Source organism: Mangifera indica, chromosome 14 (genome assembly GCF_011075055.1).
Source record: "Mangifera indica cultivar Alphonso chromosome 14, CATAS_Mindica_2.1, whole genome shotgun sequence".
Taxonomy (NCBI): domain Eukaryota; kingdom Viridiplantae; phylum Streptophyta; class Magnoliopsida; order Sapindales; family Anacardiaceae; genus Mangifera; species Mangifera indica.
Genome location: NC_058150.1, coordinates 87,029 through 103,811, shown reverse-complemented (window position 1 = coordinate 103,811; position 16,783 = coordinate 87,029). Strand labels below are relative to the sequence as shown.

Genomic DNA, 16,783 nt, shown 5'->3' with positions numbered 1-16,783 from the left:
ATGAGAAGTTAGTCCATCAAGGGTAGGGTTGGAGTTTAGATTGAGATTGGTTTGATTAATTTTATGAAAAGGAGAGATTAATTCTTAGTTTGAACTTGGTCAACTTAAACAGTTTGGAAAGTAACAAGTTTATCACTAGAATCTGGCACTAGACGTCATATTGCTTCCTTTTATCTTAAAGATAGAATTGAGGAGCCCAGACAACTTGAGTTGCATGGGTAAGTCAAGAAGTCGGCGGCTCTGGAGAATCAAAGGTAAAGATTTAAGAAAAAAGACGAAAGCAACAACATGATAATAATGCTAGGAGAACCGGCAGTGGAACGGTGATGATATGTGAGATTCAGGAATTGCATTCAATAATTGACGCCAAGATCATCACCCTCTCAGAGTAATATAACAATGAACATAAAAGATTCAAATCTTACACTTAAATCCTTAATAATCTTATTAATTGAGTTAACCATTTTCTATCTTAAAAAATCAGTATAAAAAATAGTTATAACATGAGCTTTCTTAATTCACAACCATGAAGGACTGCAACGAATCTCACAGATAAATTTTGAGCATTTTTCCTCCAGAGCCATGTTTCCGTCTTTAATTGACATCTTAACAAATGTAAGATCGCATCACACCCATAACTATTTTTTTAGAAATGTAATATCTAAATAATAGCCAAACCAAAATAGCATAGGCCTCAAAGCCTACAACATCCAAATAAAATAAGAAAATCAAAATATCCTTGGAAACATTTTGCATAAAATCTAACAATAATAGCTGTTCCAACCTGCAACTTCAACTAGTTTGTCATCAAAAATACGAAAAACAGCAACTCTCAGTCTTCTTCTTCCTTCCTAGTAGCGCCCAATTCCCCACACTCTGATCACACCATCTGTATATCCACTAAACAAGGTGCTTCCATCTGCACTCCAGCTCAAGCTCGTGCAGTAGATGTTCTGCAAATCAACAATTGTTAATCATTATTTAAATTATCACAAATCTCAAAAAACCCACAGAAAAACTAACATCACAACAAAGTTGCTCAAGAGAACCCACCTTGCAGACAGCATGAATCATTTCCTTTGAAAATTAATTTAATAATACTTATTAGCAACCCAAGCCAACTAAGAGATCACAAAAGAATCAACTCTGCCATAACAGAGAAACAAAAACACATTCCTTCCCAAAAAAGAGTAATACTACATGTGCGTACAATGGATACTCTTACAACAAGGTCAAATTTCTCAGATTAGCCTGAATTCAAAATCAACAAAGCCAGTTTGTACCCGACCAGTTGTACATATATTATTGTCCCAACAAAGGGAAAAAAGGTGATGACGTATAACATAATACATAGTTCAGAGGCAATAACTTTCACAACATTATCAACACCAAAGATCATACTAGTCACAAATGGCAAATCACAGCCATCTTCAAAGTAAGTCATAGTATAAACGCCTGCACAAACAACCTACTCAACCCAACTAAACTACAGTGATCCATACAAAACAAAAATTAATGAATAAATAGACACCAACAAAGAATATACAACAAGCTATTATCTAAATGAATAAACAAGATAAAAAGAAATTAAATTTATCTAATATACACCTTCTTTTTTATGGTGGTAGTAGCGGTGGTGCCCTCACTTTTCTCAGCCTCGGTCTTCAAATCAACTTTAAGATCCTCCACAATGCTCTTGCTCTCGAGATCCCAGATCTTAATACTCTGCTCAGTTGCAGCAGACAACCAGTACCTGTTTGGACTGAAACACAGAGCGTGAATCACAGCCCCTGCATCCAACGAGTACAATCTCTTGCCCTCCGCCAAATCCCACAACAATATTACTCCATCTTTCCCTCCACTGGCGCACAAGGAACCGTCAGGTGACACCGCCACAGTATTCACATATCCAGTGTGCCCTGACAGAGTGGACCTCAACTTACAGTTGCTCAAGTTCCAAACTTTCACAGTCTTATCCCATGACGCAGAGACGATTGTAGGCTGGAGATTATTAGGGCTGAACCTAACACAAGAAACCCACTCGGTGTGGGCGTCACCGTCTTGGATGGTGTACTTGCATTCACCGAGAGTATTCCACAACTTGATCGTGCGGTCACGGGAGGCCGAAACGATCTGACGGTTATCGATAGAGAAGGCTACAGAGAGAACGTCCTTTGTGTGGCCAACAAAACGGCGTGCGGAGACACCGGCAGCCAGGTCCCACAGACGGAGCTCACCGTCCCAGGAGCCGGAGAGAGCGAACTGTCCATCGGATGAAAGAACAACGTCCTGGACGAAGTGAGAGTGTCCAGTCAAACGACGTCGTGGGACACCGTATGTTTTCTCTTCCTTAGTGAGATGCCACAGAATGATGGACTTGTCACGTGAGGCGGTGACAATCATATCGGAGTTGTCGATGGGGGTGGCGACGGCGGTGACCATGTCGGTATGGGCACGCATGGTTCCACGGAGAACGAGACCTTCCGCCATTGTAGGTTTGTTTGTACGTTCTCTTCTGGCTAGGGTAGGGGCTTGCTTGCAGAAATTGAAGAGGCGAGAGGGGCGAACTAAGGAGGTGAAGGAGAAATGGTGATGTTTATATAGTGACTGTGGAGGAGATTAGGGTTTTGGGGTGACCGGGAGAGTCAGTTGCAAGTGATAACTTAATGGATATAATTGATTGGTAGGGGTTACTGGGTATAGCCGGTGATATGGGATAGATTTTGATATTTAAGTTGTATCATTTTGCGATAAATCTCGAATTATGTTAGAATTTGATACGAGATAAAGAGTTGATTTTTAGGCAAAGGTTGCAATGCAATTGATTTCAAAAATGATTTAATTTCGAATCCAAATTAAATTATGTTTAATTATTATTAGAGTTAACTCTTTTAATTTCAATTTTGAGAAATAAATGTAAATTCAAATTAAATATATAAAATTTATATTTATATTTAATCTGAATAAATAAATTAAATTGGAGTGAAAATTTGACTTCAACTCAAATCTGATGATTCTTTAATAATTAATTCAAATAAATTAAATTGGAGCGAAAGTTTTATTTCAACTCAAATATAATGATTCTTCAACAATTTTCTCTTCCTTCTACTTATGTATGGCCTTGTTAAATGACAATAACATCATTTATGAGTTAAATCAAAATCAATCCTTATCTTAAATTGGAACCAAAATCAAATTGACTTTCACCAAGACCGGGCTAAAATCTGGAGGCCCGTTGGACCTACTGGAACCAGTCCTATCTTGAATTTATTCTTAATTGGTTCGGTTATTTTTTGCATTTCCTAATGGTGGATTTGGGCTCTAAATTATTTGGAAGTAGTTTTTTCTAAACCTGATTCAATTTGACTTGTTGTTGCCGAAAATTGTCATGCTTATAATAAAAAATCGTGGTTTTGATGTAAAAATTATACTGACGGACGATAATTGTAATAATCTTATTGTGCCTTTCTGCATGATTTAGTAGTCTTAGTATGAAGTTTTAATTTTAAACTTTAGTTTTGATATGCCCCTTTAGAAATTCTGACCCTTCCTAACACAGTTTCCTTTCAATTGATGATTAGGTCTCACAAAGAGAAGTGTTTCTTCTAATGCTCCTGAGAAAGGTGTGCCCTATGATGGAGTCTATATAATTGAAAAATGTTGGCAAAAAGTTGGAGTTCAAGTAAGTATATTCCATATGTGATAGTTGCCATGAAGATTGTTTCAGCTGATGTATTTAATGATGGATATCGTTTTTGCATAGGGTTTTAAGGTCTGCCAGTATTTATTTGTTAGATGAGACAATTAGCCCGCTCCATGGACAAGGTTAGTATTTGACTTTAATTTAATTGATTTTTTTCGCTGTATACTGTTTTTTCTGACATTTCTTTAACTTTAATTACAGTGATGAATACGGAGACAGACCAAGACCATTGCTGGCCATTCAAGAGCTTAAGAAGGCTACTGACATAACAGAGAGAAAGGAAAGTCCATTCTGGGATTTTGATGTGAGTTGATGCAGTTTCCTTCCTTGATAGGAATATTTTATGTTTTGTTTAATCTGTTCTTTGAGATGTGTTTTCTGTCAGTCATAGATGTGATCGCGAAAATCCTTCACTTAATACTGTCATGTCTTTGACCTTTTTATGAAACATTTTAGAATGGATGTTTTCTTTCACTAGTCTTCAACTGGATCAATATGTGATTTTACTGAAAATATTTTTGGTGTAACCATTAGTATTTTCCTGAAACGAATCTTGGTGTAACCATTACTAGTCTAAACCCTCACCCCCACCCTTGTCCTCATTCTGACATAAGTAACTATGCTTTTCTCCATCTGCAGGAAGAAGATTCTTGGTGGAAGTGGAAAAAACCTCCGCCTCCCAGCCAAAAACCAGTGGGTGCTGGAAATCCTGAAGACAGGCAGAGGATAAGAAAAGCTATCAGGCGAGCACAGAATATAGTGTAAGAGAGAAGCTACTGAAAGGTGTGTCTCTGCTCCTTTACTCATGTCTTGCGTAAGGAAGTTGGTAGTTTTCAAATCTTAATAAAGAACTGTGTTTTTGTTAATTGTTATTCAATGAGCTTGCTGTGGTTGCAGTAGGTAAAAGAGCTTATTCTAAAAGCATCTATTAAATATAAAAATTCTAAAAGCAAATTGTGCTCACTTGGTAAAGCTTTTGTGTGCAGAGTTCAGCTGCCTCATCTGTCAGCAAGTGATGACTGTTCCAATTACCACTCCTTGTTCTCACAACTTTTGCAAGTCATGATTGGAGGGTGCATTTGCTGGTTAGACTTTCATCAGAGACAGAAGCAGGGGTGGATGGACACTTCGATCACAGAAGGATGTCATGCTCTTCAAAACCCTCAGGTCTGTGGGCACAGCTTTGCTGTCAATTGTTCTCTCTGGTTTTTTTCATTAACATACAGTTAGTTAAACTTGAAACACTAAAATCTTATGGCATTCAAATGTTCTTGTAACAATGATTTCAAAACTGGATCGAATGTTAACCCGATAAAAGAGGTGGTTTAGTCTAATTAGTGGTCAACTGTTTAATTGATGTTTGAACTGATTAACTATTTAAATAAATATTAAAATCAATATTCAAAATAATTTTATATAATTAATCATTAAATATATAATTTGAATTGTTTTAATATAAAAACAAACTTACATTGATGGTATACATACTCTAAATTGACGGATAAGGTGTTGTGTTCCTATCAATAAATTTTTTTAAATGAATTTTCCAGTCTGGGCGGCTTTCTAAAACCATGTGTCAGAGAATACTGATCAAATGATGCATTAACTTATATTTTTTACGTATTTCCAAGCACAAATATCTTGCCATAACTAGCAATTCAACTTGTTATGTGAATTCAATGTGACAGGCTAACAGAGGATTAACGGATGTGATTGAGTCACTTAAATGTAAGACTGAGGAAAGTGAGGATCCTGCTGCTGAGTTGAGTGAAGAAGAGACTGATGCAATTAAGGAAAATCTTGATCCAACTTCTCCAACCAAAGATGCTACTGCTGAAAGGTTTGAGAAAAATGACATGAAAGAGTCTGCCAATGGTGAACCCAGACAGACTAGAAAACAGATGAAAGTTGCTAAGGATGGAGAGAAAAACAAGACTCCGACTGAGAAGCCTGGTGGTCCAGATACAGACACTGAAACTAAACAAGTTCAGTCAGGAGTTCCTGAAAATGGCATAAAAAACCTGTCTAGAGTACAGATTCCTGCCCGTGGCAAACCCAAAGGAACTAGCAAGCGGATGAAAGTTGACAAGGATGACGAACCAACATCTGCAACAGATGACACTGCTGCAGATATGTATCTGAAAAATGACATGGAGGCTTTGCAAAACATTCCCGCAAATGGAAACCCAAAAAAGACTAGCAAGCAGATGAAAGTTGATAAGGATGGAGACACAAAAGAGACTTTGACTGAGAAGCCTGATGGTCCAGATGCAGACACTGAAACAAAACAAGTTCAGTCGGGAGTTCCTGAATGGCAGAAAAAACTTGCTTCAGAAGGACAGTGTCTCAGTGAAAGAGTGGTCTGGAGTACAGACAAGAAGCATAGAAACTCAAGTACCAACAAATGAAGGAGACTCACAATGAAGTACCCTCCATCTGCAATCACCAGATGATGATTTTTGAATATCTTGTTGGATACCATCAGGTATGCAACTTCATTTTGGCATTGAAAGTTACTGCTATATAAAAATACTATTGGCTTTTATATATTCCTGTGTTTTCTGAGAATTCCCAGTTTCTCCTTTCCGATCCTGAAGCAGTATGTTTCATGTATATATGATATGCAGCCCATTGAAATTATTTCAATGGTCATTTTATCATTTGCACCTGGAGAATTTAATTGTTTTCTTGTATGTTTACCCTTTCTTTCCCTACCTTCGGCTGCATAACTATGACTGTCCGGTGTGTTTGGAGAAAAGCTTGAACCAATACAGTTCAGATTTTAATCTTTCTTCTGATCACTTGATACCCCTTCCGTATCTATAGAGTGATTTCGGTAGAAGGATCATGTATACGCGCACAATGCAATCAATAATATACGTATAGCACATCACGGGTGCCAACACGGTGGATCTGATTGGATAGACGTTGATTTACCTATTTTATAATAGAATTTTTAGAACATACTTTCACAAATAAATGAGTGAGAATAATTGCTATTTTGGGATCACATGCTCTCTTAACAGTAATAGAAATTATTAAAATTCACTGTATTATCGTGTGTGTGTATATATATATATATATATATATATATATATATATATATATATATATAAACTTAACCTAGTATTATTGCAAGCAAACAAAATTTGTTAAAATAATATTATTTTTATCTAATATTATAAATGTGGACAAAGCGCATGAGCACATTATGCACATTAAAGCCATGCAATTTTCTACGCCAATAATTTGCATACTAGATTCTGGATGTTATTTTGAATCGCAAATCAAAGTGAATTTAAAATTCGAACAATAATGTGCCACACTTGTGTTTTTTTTTTTTTTAATATAAACCTTTTTTTTAATTTTAATTTAATAAAATTTCGTATTTTGATTTCGTGTTTTAATTACTCTGTAGTCTATACCCTTTTTAAGGGGTTCATTTAGGATTTTGAAGTCTAAAATAAGTCAAGGGTAACTGGGACTGTGAACGGCAATAAAATACAGCTGAGGAGGAAGTGTTGATTTACAGGAACTAAGGGGGGTAAAATAGATTTATGAAATTTGTGGAGCATGAGGGAAGAATTGGGGGTTAAAAGTCATCTCTTCAAACTGTTCGGGAAGTTTTTGATTTATCCATAGCAAATACGTATTGGGAATTTGGGATCTCAGTCGCTGCTTTAGAATAAGTGAATTGAAACTGAGAGAGAAGCTAAATACACCGGACAAAGGTCTTTCGGTAACAGCATTTTGGCTGTTCCATTGTCTGAGCAATCAACTCCCACTTCAATCTCCCTCCTCTTGAAAACCCACTTCTTCTTTTCTCAAAACTCACTGAAAAAGAGCTTTTTTTTTTTTTTTTTTTCGTTTATCCTATGGCCAGTTTTTGCTTTTCTTAGACCTGCCTCTGCCCCTTCGATTTTTTTTCTGCGTTGTCTTCTTAATCTTCTTGAAATTTTATCACTTTTTTCCATTGGACTTGTATCAAGTAACGACCTAGTAATGGATTTTTGGGTTCCATAGTGTTCAGAATGCTTTCTTTAAGGTTATTTTTTGTACCCATTCGTCTTTTCTGCTTAAAATTTGTTTTTTATTGCTGTTTGATTAATTTAGTTGTCTGTTTCTTCTTGTGGGTATTTTGCTTTTGGTAATTTTCTGTATTGTTTTGGTGTAACTGTTATTTCTGTGCTTCAGTTACGTTTTTCTTGTTGTGGGTACTCTGCAGATTTTGGTTTTTTCTATTATTAATTTTTAAATTTGTTATCCAAAGGATGGGATATTAATATTGCTCTGTTGTTCCTGTTTGATTTGTGCACTTTTGCCCATGTAGGGATTTTTGGAGAAGGCATAGGAGGAAGATTTTTGTTGCAACAGGTGTTTTAGGAGGTGGATATATTCTTTATAAGCTATATGAGTCTCATCGTACGCTTGCTGATCTGGAGAGACAACACCGTGAGCATGATGAAGTCATCAAGGCCCAGTTAAGAAGATCAAACTCTCAAATTTTTGTTTTCTTTGTGTCATGAACTTTGTTTCTGTGAACAATGTGCTATTCTGGTTCTTACGCTTTGTGATTTACGATTGTTATTTGATAGAATGGAAGCCCACTTTGAGAAGGTTCAAAGAATAGCTGATGCAACAACATTGCCCCATGCAATTCACTATTTAAGGGGTCAGATAGAGGAAGGGCTGGCTCTTTCTCAGATTACTGATAAGTTAATGAGAGGAAAGGAGCAGCCCAGCTCCTTGTCACCTTCTGAGAAACTGGAACTATGGGACACACTCAAAATTTTAAGTATGCAGCTGTTATGTTTTCTTTACTTTAGGATGCTTACCAAGTGTTTTATGAGTTTCCTTTGATCTTCTTAAATTACAGCAATTTTACCTTGATGGGGTGTTGTGTTTCTCACTGCTAACGCATTTCTGCAGGTTTCACAAAAATGGTGGTGTCACTATGGTCAGTGACGATGCTGAGCTTATATATTAGAGTTCAGGTTAATATTCTAGGGAGACATTTATATATTGATACAGCTCGTGGTCGTGGAAGCTCTGAATCTCCTGTAAGGCTAATATCCTTTCTCCCTCTATCCCAAAGTTAATTGCTTCAGTTCTATCACTTCACATGTTATAACATCCATGATACTTTTCAGTATGATTTGTGTAGTGCTTGCTTCTCATTTGCATGCTGATGATTAGTTTATATTTCTTGAAGCTTTGATTAAATTACCTGTGCAACCACCAACCCCCCCTCCTCTTTCAAGCATCTGAGAAGATGGATAGATGACATTTTCTCAAGCTGTTGTTTAATCACTTGTGCAAAACTCAACTCCTCAATTTCCTCGAACAATTTTCTTTTGGTTTCTGTTTTTTAACATAAGCAATATGTGTTATTATGTTCTATTAGTTGGGGGTGGATTTCAACATTCAAAATATAGAATGTTGTAAATGCATCCATGAAAAATATACAGATCCAAAATTAAAATTACTGCATTTAGGCAGTGTCAGTGTTTTTAAAGTTAAACATTGCATCCTTCTCTGATGCAGTCAAAATCTTGCATCGTATGAACTTATGTAGATTGGTTTTAATTAGGAAAAGATGGAAGATATGTTAGTTTAGGACTGATTGTTAGAATGTGGTGTATATTAATACTATAATCATGGAATATGTGTTTTGTTAAGGGATGATGTTCTAAGCCATTTTGTGCAATGCTGAAGCGTTGTGGAGAGTTAGTGATAGCCTAAGGATCTTTGATGAAATTGTTGTTAGGATCTCTTAATTTTAGGGATTTGAATCCTAATGTTAGGATTTTTTAACTCTAGAGATTTTAGTCCTAATTTGATTTATTCGAATTATAGCAAGAGTAATATATTTTCTTTTATTTCCTTTGTTAGAATTTCCTAGTTGACTAGGAATTAGAAATTCTATATATATGTAATGCGTTTTGGGTATTTTTCTTAAGCAATAAGAATATAATTCAAAGTCTTTGGCTAATATGGAGGTTGATCCCCTCGAAGTGATCAAATTTTTATCTTTTGTCTCAATTCTCTTTTCAAATTTCCTAATGTTCTTTGATAAAACCTTAGGGTTTTATCAATTATGTGGTAAAAACATAAAAAAGAGCTCTCGCTTTTGAGCAAATTCCATTACAGTGTCATGGTATTGCCAAGCTCAAGTGTCGTCTTGTGAATTGAGAGCTTATATATGTTGACCAACATGCACGAATTAATGCTACTGTGCCTTATTGATTAAGAATCATCAATAAATTTTTTTTTTTGAGAAATTTTATGCAAAAAGTCTTTTTGTATATGTATTTACTGAGGAAATGGGAGTTCGTAAGTCCAGGAGGTTAGGATTGCAAACTGTGGAGGAAAAATAATTTTCTAATTTTTCTGAATGGAATTGAATTTATTTTTGCTGATGTTAATAATTGAATGTGAATCTGCCTGAAGTTAATAACTGGCCTGCTACAATTGCATAACGGATTAAATTGAAAAAGTTTTATTTGAGATGGGAGAATTTTGTGCTGCTTTTATGGTCCAACAATACTTAACTGGAATTTCAGTTTTGTTTGACTTCTCATGATTGGTATGCTAGTAACATCACAATTGTCACAATGAAGTATTATATAATCAAGTTTTTAAAATTAAGTTACATTGAAAGGCTTTTGCTCTTTTCATGGGAGACAGTGTTCTGTGTCAAGTCAGGGGATCCTACTGTGGAGCGCTTGCTGAAATTTTGATTTTCTACAAAAGAACACTCCATCCCACCCAAAGAGAAAGGAAAACTAATTACCGAAAGGAAAAAAAAAGTGGATTTTGGAAAGGTGGAAGGAAGGAATCGGTTTCCATTCTGTGTTGTTTGACTGGTGTGTTAGCTGAACAATATATTTTCGTTGCTACTCTCTCTGTCTGCATGTGCATGTAGATGAGCTTTGGTTTGAAAGATGAAATTGGTGGACCTGTTTGAGATATGGACCTAAGCGTTTTTTTTGTTTTTCCAATTTCTTCATATCATCTTTTGATTATTAATACCTAGTAACAATTTGAATTTGCTTGTCAAGAATAATATATTAAAAATATACACTATAACATGTTATTATTAATAATTACCTAAACTATTGGTGCCTGCTTATATTATGGGAATTATGATTGGTTAACGTTTGCAAATGTTAAGTAGACCTTTCATTATATGCATTGTATCTTTTTGTGGTTAAACTAGTTTTATGCACTCCAATGTGTGTTGTAACCTCACTAAAGTAACTCTTTTAATTCTTCCACAGGATGATGATGATTCCATAGACAGGGATGACCAGCAAAGATTTCTAGCAAGTGTCGATTTTCTTGCTAATTATGGCTTGCAGGCATTGATTTCTAATATTGAGGCAGCAGCAACCACAGTTATGAAGGGGTAAGGTCTTGCCATCTGTGAATTGATCATATTATTTAAATCAGAGGAGAGCTATCTATTCACTTTAGCTTTGGCTTTTATAAGGTTTTGATGTGTATTATTGTTTTGACTTTTGAATCAAGAAGGAAAAGGTTTGAATACATGAGTATTATGTTTGCATATAGCCCCAATAAGTATCAATAACATTGCAAACTATCCTGGGAATACAGTATTTTAGAAACTGTATTATCTTAGGTCTTGAAATTGGGATTCCACAATGTTATTAGCATTGTTGAGATTGAAACCTGGGTCAACTTTTTGCTCCTTTATCACTTTTATAGATTGCATGGAGCTTGGGGAATCAAAGTCTAAAACTGATTTCGCTACTGCTGTAGACAAAGTAGAACAACCTTTAAGCAAACTCCAATAATTTTATGTCATAATCCTGTTTAGTATATGAGTATTGAACTTCAGGTCTGGTGTGAATCTATTTTGAATATGTTAGGATGCCAAATTGGAAAGTATAGACTTTTGGTACGAGGTTTATATGATTTTAAACTCTCCAATCTCAGCAGTTAGCATTTGGGGTGTGATTCTCTCAAAGTTCATATCAGAATACTTTTTGTATCTATTTCAATATTCAAATTGAGACTGAATCTTGGCCACTTCTTATGTGCAGAAAGCAGTTGAGAGATTTATTTGACACCGGAGTGCTTCATGAAACTGTGATACAAATAATTGAGATGTTCATGAGCATGGGAAGTCCTCATCAGTGGGTGGATTTCTTGATGCCTGCAGATGCCAGCTTCTACAAACTAGCTACAGCCTCCAGTCATGAGAACACAAATCTTCCTGATGTTACCAAATTTGATCAGCTTATGGAGGAGACTCGAGCTGTCCTATTGAGGTATGTTCATCATACTGGCCTTGGAAAATGTAGGTATTATATTCACATGTGAGTATTGAAAAAATCTTGTGTAGACTTGACCAAAGAATTTACCGCATGGATGTAGAAGTGTCTACACTTGCTGTAATGCACTGGTTGACTAAATTATTTGGTCAAAGCCACAAATGCATTGCCTGTTTGCTTATTTCATAAGCTACCCGTAACATTCTCTATTTTTGAATATATTCTGTGGTGAGATAGCGAATTGCATGACTCCATTGCCTATAGGTGCACTTGTCAAAGAGTGCTATGGCCATGGTTGATGCAGTTATCTGCTCAAGCCAAGATAATGTTCTGGGACTAGTTGTTCTACGCATTGAATTGAAATAATTAATATCCCCTTCAAGAAAAATAGCTCTGTGTGTCATACTGTAAAAGTGCCTATTTTTTCTTCTTTTGTGTACCGAATCATAAGGTTGTTTTTTGTCTGATGACAGATACATGACATGTGAATTTGATAATGTTCTATGTATATCTCATCTATTTGTTGCCATGATAAGAGTTAAACAATTAAATTTGAAAGTGCCCTTTTGATATTACATCTGTAAATTACGTTTGCAAAGATCCATTAAGGTTGTATTGGGTTGTCTAAGAGAAAGTGAGAACCTAAATCCTATTATCGCCGATCAAAATATGTCTTCTCATTTATTTGTAAAGATATCTCCTTTTTCTCTCTTTTGCAGTGCTGAATATGGTAGTGTTGTTGATGTATCATTTAAAGCAGCGGTTAATGTCCTGGTGGATGAAATGAGCGTTCAATCTGGAGGCGGTCTGATGACGGGGATGCCATTGGCCAAACTTGTACCTCGAGTGATACAAATGGGGCCATCACTGCTGGATGAACCAAGCAAAAACAGGATCTGCCAAATCATCAGAAGCATACCAGAAGTTCAACTCTTCTTCACACTTGTGTATGCAAACATTTCAACCTAGTAGATTAGTGAGCTTGGGATGTACTTTTTTGGACATTTGGCTTCCATGCAAAAGAGACATGAATGTATAAAGTTGAATGGGGGATGGGAATTCATTCCCAAGAACTCAATGTGAAAGTAATGAAGTTTTACTGCATGAATTTGTAATTCTTTTTCTAATCTCAATATTTTGTTGATTACTTTGTAATGTTAAATTGCCCCCCCTTTATACAAGATTTTTATGTTGGGGTTTTAGTTACCTGGGTGAGTTTTCCTGTAGATTTTGCAGACGATTGTTAAGGAGATGTGATAATAAAATACGCATGACATTGGGTTAATCAATTGATGATAAATCATTTTTAGTATACATGTTAGTATTGGTGATATAAATTCACATCTTTTTGCCAAAATTTTAGATAAGCCTCCTGGATGATCATTTAAAATACTCAAATGTCATTGTATATATTGATCATATGATGTTGCGATGAAATCTAAGCTTTTTGAAGTGTTTGAGTCTAGGTAGATTTATCGTGTTAAAACCTTAGGTAAATTTTACATTTATAAAGGACGGAAGAGATATTAGATATATTTGTATGTCCAGTTGATTTAAGAATGATAATAAATAATTGGTTGATGCACAAGTTACAGGGTATATAACTATGACAAAATTTTTGTCTAAACTAAATAATATTTTGATTATAGACCAGATTATCAGACCATGATATTAAGTATTGTTTCTCTTATTTGCAGCATAAGGGTTTTTTTTTTTTTTTAATATATGTTATTTGCTAGTTTTTCCAGCTACTAAAAAGTTACAAATAATGCAATGTTGAGCATGATAAGACTGAGAAATATAATCACAAGAAGTGATAATATCATAAACTATTGGGGTTATTGTATTTGCTGGTTTTTACAGGTACTGAAAATTGCTACTTCTTGAATCTTACAATTACACGATCAAAGCCTCAAGAATCTCTCAAAATGGTGCTCCCAAAACCCAAATCCCAAATCCCAAATCCCGAGCAAAAACAACACCTATTTGTCCCAAACGCACTAGTCTTTCCTTCAATAGCGAGCAATAGCAACAACGGAGATGTCCTGATGCTAGAGGCTCCACCGGATGCCTCCCGCCCATGGAACGCGGAAACCATTGACGCTCTGCCGTACATCGACGACCACTACGGTGACCCCAGAGTCAAAGCCGAGGTGGACCGCATGGTAGAGCAAGAGATGCGCCGCAGCTCAAAAAAGCCCTCTGACTTTCTCAAAGACCTTCCTCCTCTATCCAAGTTCAGTTTCCAGGTCCATATTTCGTACCTCTTCTATTCTAGGGTTTGAAACCATGTTTCCTCTCTATAAAACAAATAGATACATAAGAATTTTAATAAATTTAAAAAAAAATTTGTAGTGTTGTGGTAAGGTTACCTTGGTGTGTGGAAGAGAGTACTTTATTGTTGGTGGAAGATGTAATTCTAAGTAAGTGTTATGGCCTGTGTGTTATTGTGTGCTTGAATTTGCGTTGCAGAATCATCCTATGCTTGCGAAAGAGTACGAGCGAGTTAGAGCTGGGAAGCCACCTGTGATTCTTGATACGACACAGTATCAATTGGAAATGCTGCCTGTGAATAAGAGAAATGAAGAATATGCTTGGAAGCAGGCAGTTCAGAAAGCTCAGCGGTTGTCACAACATCAAGTGATCAGGTGAGATGAATAATTCATTAATAAAAGGCAATGTGTATGCAATGATGTCGGGGTTTTAATGAACTTTTCAGAAGTTTATCTCAGCTTTGGTAAAAGGATGCAAATTCATATCATACAGACAAATGCATTATCTCTAATTGTGTATCAATAATTATTGGCTAATATTTCATATATGCAACTCGTCATTGTAGTTATAATTTCTACTCGGCAATGTTCTAAGGTGCTTTGTTCTTTCTTAACCATATATCATGTTGCCTCCTTAACTTCACTAATTCCATCAGGCATGTATTATTTTCATATTAAAATAGCAGCATCTATTTATTATTCTTATTAGTTTGTATGCATTTAGAGTTGACATCCTGGTATATGGAATTGTTGATTTTTAGGCTGGAAAATTTGGAATTGATGTCTAAACATGGTCCTGATGTCTGGAAGCAACACAACCAACGATTGGAAGCATTCTTATCCAGGTTTGTAGTTTGTATTACTGCTTATCTTTTTGTAAGTTTAATGCTGTAACAATTAAGTAGTCATGCTGTAAATGTTTTATTGTGGTTCACTTTTCTATGTTTGTTGATGTGCTCGACACTTATTTTGCATTTTTGGAAAGAATCAACTTATGCCAATATAAGAAATTTACCTTAACTCGGTTACATACAATTGTACAGGAACACACCATAAGTTTCTCAGGAATGCTACTAAAAAGGGTGAAGGAAGTTTAGTTAATAAAAACTGGGAATCTTTTACGCTAAATGTTTGGTATGACTGAAAATTTTGTGATAAGCAATATTGCAATACCATATCGATAAATTCATTTTGGGAAATGTTTTCTATTAATCTTATCGTTGAGAAAACTGAGTAACCAGTCCCTGAAGTTATCTTCCTGAGTTAGCTGTTTGTGGAATGATATGACCATTCTAGGATTGCAATTTACTTTAGCAGTTGCATTATCTTTTTGCAGAATGCAAAGATTAGCACATGAACAAAATGAAAAGATTGAAGCCGTAAACCATGAAAGAAAATACCACCAGGTGATTTATATGTCTTTCTCACCATCCTTGTTGTGTTTCAATACTTTGTTGCATTTGACTTGTGGTTATAGAAAATAAAGAAGAACTTATTTTTCTAATCAATCCATATGTGTATTTCTTTGAATGATCAGCAAAATACAGCATATGAGCTGAATGCTTTGTCCATGCAATGGAGGGAGCTTTGTGCAAAAAATATAGCAATCCAAGCTGCATGTGTTAAAATTGAAAGTCAGATAGAGGAATTGAGGCAAGAAGCTGCAGAGAGGTAATCTTCATTTTCCTTAAATAAAATATTTTGAACCTTTTTGGGTTTGGAGCTGACTTATTTCTTTATCCTACCTATTCAGTGGTTTGAACTTGCACATTGATATGGAGAAAGGTTCTTTGTCACATTAAGGATGGTAAGTGGTCTTTTGCCCTTGGTTGAAATAGCATTTGATTAGACTGGAGGCAGTGTTTTGCCATTATTTGAAATAATGTAGTTGTGCAACATAGTCTAGTTTTAAAATGTGGTCTATAAATGATTTTCTGCATCGGGAAATGTTATGTTATTATCTCTGAATGACTTTTAAACATTTACCATGAGTTAGATTGATCAATAAGTTGATTTATGCCTGTGGTTCTTTTTTTGCTGGTTGTGTTATAGGTCCCACAGAAATTGAGGAGCCTTCAAGTAAAGTGGTGTTAACCAAGAAATGGTCTCCATTTTCCGTCCATGATTCTGCTGTTTTGGTTCATTACAGATTCTGGGAAAGTCATTTCAATACAAGATTAGTTGCTTTCAGTTCTATTCTAGTTTTTGGTGCAATCTCAAAGTGAACTTCACTTTGTGCTTAAAGAGAGAGGTCAAGATGCAGATATGTAATTTGGTGGTTGCTACTAATATGAAACCTCAGCTCATTTATTACATTGTTTTTAGGTCTTTTACGTTTCCTTTTTTCAGCTCTGTGTAATTTAGCTACATCTATTTTGATTAGAAGAAATATGAGTTTAGATCAGATGGCTTAACCATGTGGTTTCTGCAATAGTTTTTTGTTTTTGGAACTTGAATGTGGTCTATTAATTGGTATTGAAATAAGATTTTTAAAACATTTGTCCACCAAA

The 16,783-nt window shown here is 35.4% G+C and overlaps 4 protein-coding genes across 7 annotated transcripts; 3 read left to right on the top strand and 1 right to left on the bottom strand.

Moving 5' to 3' along the window:
* Positions 1 to 546: 546 nt before the first annotated feature.
* Positions 547 to 2,585, bottom strand: LOC123195813 (guanine nucleotide-binding protein subunit beta-like protein). The gene is made up of 2 exons (XM_044609658.1): positions 1,609 to 2,585; positions 547 to 953 (listed from the first exon to the last, which is right to left on the bottom strand). Exons 1-2 carry the CDS (start codon positions 2,488 to 2,490, stop codon positions 852 to 854), a joined length of 984 nt encoding a protein of 327 aa, XP_044465593.1. The 5' UTR covers positions 2,491 to 2,585; the 3' UTR covers positions 547 to 851.
* A 746-nt stretch (positions 2,586 to 3,331) lies between these two features.
* LOC123196301 (nucleolar protein dao-5-like) lies at positions 3,332 to 6,402 on the top strand. 3 transcript variants are annotated; one of them, XM_044610272.1, is made up of 7 exons: positions 3,332 to 3,446; positions 3,582 to 3,682; positions 3,764 to 3,825; positions 3,905 to 4,007; positions 4,343 to 4,486; positions 4,690 to 4,870; positions 5,392 to 6,402. In XM_044610272.1, the coding sequence occupies exons 6-7, from the start codon at positions 4,766 to 4,768 to the stop codon at positions 6,109 to 6,111; spliced, it is 825 nt and encodes a 274-aa protein (XP_044466207.1). In that variant the 5' UTR covers positions 3,332 to 3,446; positions 3,582 to 3,682; positions 3,764 to 3,825; positions 3,905 to 4,007; positions 4,343 to 4,486; positions 4,690 to 4,765; the 3' UTR covers positions 6,112 to 6,402. The 3 variants fall into 3 exon arrangements, with proteins under 3 accessions (XP_044466207.1, XP_044466208.1, XP_044466206.1); XM_044610273.1 differs by having other exon boundaries at positions 3,432 to 3,489; XM_044610271.1 differs by lacking the exon at positions 3,332 to 3,446 and having other exon boundaries at positions 3,502 to 3,682.
* A 913-nt stretch (positions 6,403 to 7,315) lies between these two features.
* LOC123196300 (peroxisome biogenesis protein 3-2-like) lies at positions 7,316 to 13,115 on the top strand. Its single transcript, XM_044610270.1, has 7 exons — positions 7,316 to 7,748; positions 8,034 to 8,183; positions 8,299 to 8,498; positions 8,633 to 8,763; positions 10,984 to 11,111; positions 11,770 to 11,997; positions 12,720 to 13,115. The coding sequence occupies exons 1-7, from the start codon at positions 7,735 to 7,737 to the stop codon at positions 12,967 to 12,969; spliced, it is 1,101 nt and encodes a 366-aa protein (XP_044466205.1). The 5' UTR covers positions 7,316 to 7,734; the 3' UTR covers positions 12,970 to 13,115.
* Positions 13,116 to 13,565: 450 nt separating this feature from the next.
* On the top strand, positions 13,566 to 16,783 carry LOC123196298 (pre-mRNA-splicing factor SPF27 homolog). 2 transcript variants are annotated; one of them, XM_044610268.1, is made up of 8 exons: positions 13,566 to 13,596; positions 13,864 to 14,249; positions 14,473 to 14,648; positions 15,035 to 15,118; positions 15,610 to 15,679; positions 15,811 to 15,944; positions 16,027 to 16,080; positions 16,326 to 16,783. In XM_044610268.1, the coding sequence occupies exons 1-7, from the start codon at positions 13,581 to 13,583 to the stop codon at positions 16,073 to 16,075; spliced, it is 915 nt and encodes a 304-aa protein (XP_044466203.1). In that variant the 5' UTR covers positions 13,566 to 13,580; the 3' UTR covers positions 16,076 to 16,080; positions 16,326 to 16,783. The 2 variants fall into 2 exon arrangements, with proteins under 2 accessions (XP_044466203.1, XP_044466204.1); XM_044610269.1 differs by lacking the exon at positions 13,566 to 13,596 and adding an exon at positions 13,651 to 13,675.